Genomic DNA, 4,599 nt, shown 5'->3' on the forward strand with positions numbered 1-4,599 from the left:
TGTGTTAGATTGATGAATTATGATGTGGTTTTGGTTGTGGGTTGAATTGTTGCTGTGTTCATCAAAGAACTAAATCTGAGTGTAAAACTGTCCAATTTTATGAGTAAGAATTGAGTTATTATCATGTTAAAATCGATGTAGTATAATAGGTTAATGAATCTAGATGAAAGGAGTGAGTTAATAGGTGAAAATATGATGTTTTGGACCTGAAATCGCAGACTGGAAGTGATGAAAACGAGTGGGGACGAACTGGTGCGAGTGCAGACTTTGACAGATAATTTTTCTGTCAATTTGCGTATGATACGCGTATGGGTTGAGGCCATACGCGTATGGGGGACATACCCAGAGGGCTATACGCGTATGATACGCAGCCCTGTCCCAATACAACACAATTTCTGGTGAAAAGCGTATGGTACGCGTATGAAAGAAAGGCTATACGCGTATGGAAGAGTGATACGCGTATGGGAGAATTTTTAGTGCAAAACTGGTCCTGGTGATACGCGTATGGGCGCGTATGGGGAAAGGGGCATACGCGTATGGGATAGCTGTACGCGTATGGTTACGCTAGTGTGCAGAATTTTCCATTTTTGTGATTTTCTCCTGATCCTTGAGTGAAATGAATACCTTTCTGAGTTACTTAAAACTGTAAGACTTAGGTAAACATAGAGAGACTGTAAGAGTTATGCTTTGGACCTAAAATTTGTGTTAAATTTGTGTTGATTGTCGTGAATGTGACTAAGAATAATATAATTATAGTTGCATGTTGTTGAGCTGGTTGATAGCCTAAATGGCAATGAGTTGAAGGCTGAAGCCTTGTGTTGTTGAATTGTGTTGATTGGATGTTCATATTGCATACATATGTCGTTGAGGGCTTATGCTCTGTTGTTGGCCTGTATTGGCATTGTTGAAGGCTTATGCCTTGTTATTGCCTCCAATATAATGGCATCTGTTGAGGGCTTATGCTCTGTTGGTACCACATGCATGTAGAGTCGATAGTTACATTTTCATTCATCTGACTGTTTGTAAACGTCATGTAATGATGCTGTTGTGTGGTTGATGGTGTGAGAATCTGTTGTGATTGTGTTTATGTGTGGTGTAGATACTACTCCTTAAACATGTGATATTTCACCGTATATTTATTGAATGTAATTCTCACCCCTCTTCTGTTGTTGTGTCTGTGCTTCTTCGGGAGTACAGATAACCAGGTACCAGAGTAGTGCTTGGATTTCTCGAGTGTTACCTGATCGAGTCTTAGGAGTCGCTCTGATACGTAACACGGGGATGTTGGGACACGCTGTGTTTTGATTTTCTTTTCAGTTAATTGTTGAATTGTTACGTATCTTGATTTTGACATTATTGTTGGACCACCTGTTAGTGGATGTGATTTATTTGTTGAGGCCGTGGCACCATGAGAATTATTAAGTCGTTTGAACTCCGCTGCAGTATTGAATATTCCATTTTAATGGAGAATAATAAACTTAAAATGATGTTTTAATGAATTGATTTTAGAAGATGTGACATCCTACTCGTATTACTCTGATTATTTATGTGTTTATAACTTGTTTATTTACGATACGGGAAAGTGGGGTGTTACAATTGGTATCAGAGCAGGTCGGTCCGTCCGACCAAGTAGTTGAGTCGCTAACAAATCGAGTATGGTTAAAACTTGTCATTTAACTATGTTTCTGTTGCAGTGTTTAGTTGAAATGGCTGGGAGAAACGATGCTGCGATTGCTGCTGCTTTGGAGGCTGTGGCTCAAGTTCTGGAACATCACCCTAATGCTGGTGAGGATGCTGGGTCTCGCAGTTTGGCTACTTTCCAGAGGGAGAACCCGCCGGTCTTCAAAGGCAAGCATGACCCTGATGGAGCCTTAGAGTGGTTGAAAGAGATCGAGAGGATCTTTCGTGTAATGGATTGTACTCAAGCACAGAAAGTTCGTTATGGGACACATATGCTAGCGGTCGAAGCTGACGACTGGTGGCTAGCGACACGTCAGAGACTAGAAGCCACAGGTGAAGAGATCACTTGGGATGTGTTCAGAAGGGAGTTTCTGAGAAAGTATTATCCAGAGAGCGTCCGTGGTAAGAAGGAAATTGAGTTCCATGAATTGAAACAAGGGAACATGTCAGTGACTGACTATGCTGCTAAGTTCACCGAATTGGCCAAATTTTATCCGTACTATGATGGAGAGGGCGCAGAGTTTTCAAAATGTGTTAAGTTTGAAAATGGGCTACGCTCTGAGATCAAGAAGGCTATAGGATATCAACAAATCCGCGTTTTTCCTAACTTGGTAGACAGCTGCAGAATCTTTGAGGAAGATAATGCTGCTCACTATAAGATTGTCAGTGATAGAAGAGGCAGGCAGAATCAGCAACGTGGCAAGCCTTATGACACTCCAGCTGGCAAGGGCAAACAAAGAGCTGCTCCGGGCCAGAGAACAAGTGGGGGAGGTGCTCCTGCTCCGATTGTGTGTTTTAAGTGTGGGAAGGCTGGTCATAAGAGTACTTACTGCACTGATGACGTTAAGAAGTGTTTCCGTTGTGGCAAGACTGGTCATATGATGTCTGAATGCAGACATAAAGAAGTGGTTTGTTTTAATTGCGGTGAAGAAGGACACATTGGAAGTCAATGTCAGAAACCCAAGAAGGCACAAACTGGTGGAAAGGTGTTCGCTTTGGCTGGTACTCAGACAAGCACTGAGGACAGACTCATTAGAGGTACTTGCTTCATCAATAGTATGCCTTTAATTACTATTATTGATACCGGTGCTACTCATTGTTTTATTGCTGCTGCATGTGTTGAAAAGTTGGGTCTTGTACTATCTTTGATGAATGGCGAGATGGTAGTTGAGGTTCCAGCTAAAGGATCTGTGACTACATCTCTTGTTTGTTTGAAATGTCCGTTGTCGATCTTCGACAGGGAATTTGCTGTTGATTTAGTATGTTTACCGTTGGCCGGGCTAGACGTAATTTTGGGAATGAACTGGTTAGAATATAACTATGCTCACATCAATTGTTATAACAAGACTGTGAGATTTTCAACTGCCGAAGAAGAAGAAGCTGGCTTAGTGTCGTCAAAGCAGGTACGACAATTGTTGAAGGAAGAAGTAGAGATGTTCTCGTTGATGGCAACATTGTCAATCAAGAATCAGAACATCATCAATGAATTACCGGTGGTAAGAGAATTCCCTGAAGTTTTTCCCGATGAGATTCCTAATGTGCCGCCAGAAAGAGGAATTGAGTTTACAATTGATCTTGTACCTGGTACCAAACCTGTTTCTATGGCACCGTACAGGATGTCTGCATCTGAGTTGACAGAATTGAAGAAGCAATTAGAAGACTTACTGGAGAAGAAGTTTGTCAGACCAAGTGTATCGCCGTGGGGAGCTCCGGTGCTGTTAGTAAAGAAAAAGGATGGAAGCATGAGACTTTGCGTAGATTATCGACAGCTGAATAAAGTAACCATTAAGAACAAATACCCGCTACCGAGAATAGATGATTTGATGGACCAATTGGTAGGTGCCAGTGTTTTTAGCAAGATCGATCTGAGGTCGGGTTACCATCAGATTAAGGTCAAAGATGAAGATGTACAGAAGACAGCGTTCAGAACAAGATATGGACATTATGAATATTCGGTGATGCCATTTGGAGTTACGAACGCGCCAGGAGTATTTATGGAATATATGAACCGTATCTTCCATGAGTATTTAGATCAGTTCGTCGTGGTGTTCATAGACGACATCTTAATATATTCTAAATCAGAGTCAGAGCATTCAGATCATTTGAGGACGGTATTGCAAGTGTTGAAAGAAAGGAAGTTGTATGCGAAGTTGTCCAAATGTGAATTTTGGTTGAAAGAAGTCAGTTTTCTGGGACATGTCATATCTGGTGGTGGCATTGCTGTAGACCCATCTAAGGTAGATGCTGTGTTACAATGGGAGACTCCAAAGTCAGCTACCGAGATCAGAAGCTTCTTGGGCTTGGCCGGTTACTATAGACGGTTTATTGAAGGATTTTCTAAGTTGGCACTTCCATTAACTAAGTTGACGTGTAAGGGTAAAGTGTTCATATGGGATGCACAATGTGAAGAAAGTTTTGTGGAATTGAAGAAGAGATTGACGACAGCCCCGGTTTTGACATTACCAAACCCAGGAGAACCTTTCATAGTTTATTGCGACGCTTCTTTGATGGGTTTAGGTGGTGTACTTATGCAGAATGGTAAGGTAATTGCTTATGCGTCGAGGCAACTGAGAATTCATGAATGGAACTACCCTACACATGATTTGGAACTCGCTGCTGTTGTTTTCGTACTAAAAATTTGGAGACATCATCTCTATGGTTCTAGATTTGAAGTCTATAGTGACCATAAGAGTTTGAAATACCTGTTTGACCAGAAGGAGCTGAACATGAGACAGCGAAGATGGTTAGAACTGCTGAAAGATTATGATTTCGGGTTGAATTATCACCCCGGTAAGGCGAATGTTGTGGCTGATGCCTTAAGCAGAAAGACCTTGCACATGTCCGCTATGATGGTTAAAGAATTGGAATTGATCGAACAATTCCGAGATATGAGCTTAATTTGTGAAGTGACACCGCAGA

At 41.5% G+C, this 4,599-nt stretch overlaps 1 protein-coding gene across 1 annotated transcript; it reads left to right on the forward strand.

The window, feature by feature from the left end:
• Positions 1-1,679: 1,679 nt before the first annotated feature.
• Positions 1,680-3,344, forward strand: LOC131643125 (uncharacterized; the record flags this gene model as incomplete). Its single annotated transcript, XM_058913279.1, has 1 exon — positions 1,680-3,344. A coding segment is annotated over exon 1 (1,665 nt), but the record flags the coding sequence as incomplete, so codon positions are not given.
• Positions 3,345-4,599: the final 1,255 nt, after the last annotated feature.

The sequence above is a fragment of the Vicia villosa genome, unplaced genomic scaffold (assembly GCF_029867415.1).
Source record: "Vicia villosa cultivar HV-30 ecotype Madison, WI unplaced genomic scaffold, Vvil1.0 scaffold7, whole genome shotgun sequence".
NCBI classification, from domain to species: domain Eukaryota; kingdom Viridiplantae; phylum Streptophyta; class Magnoliopsida; order Fabales; family Fabaceae; genus Vicia; species Vicia villosa.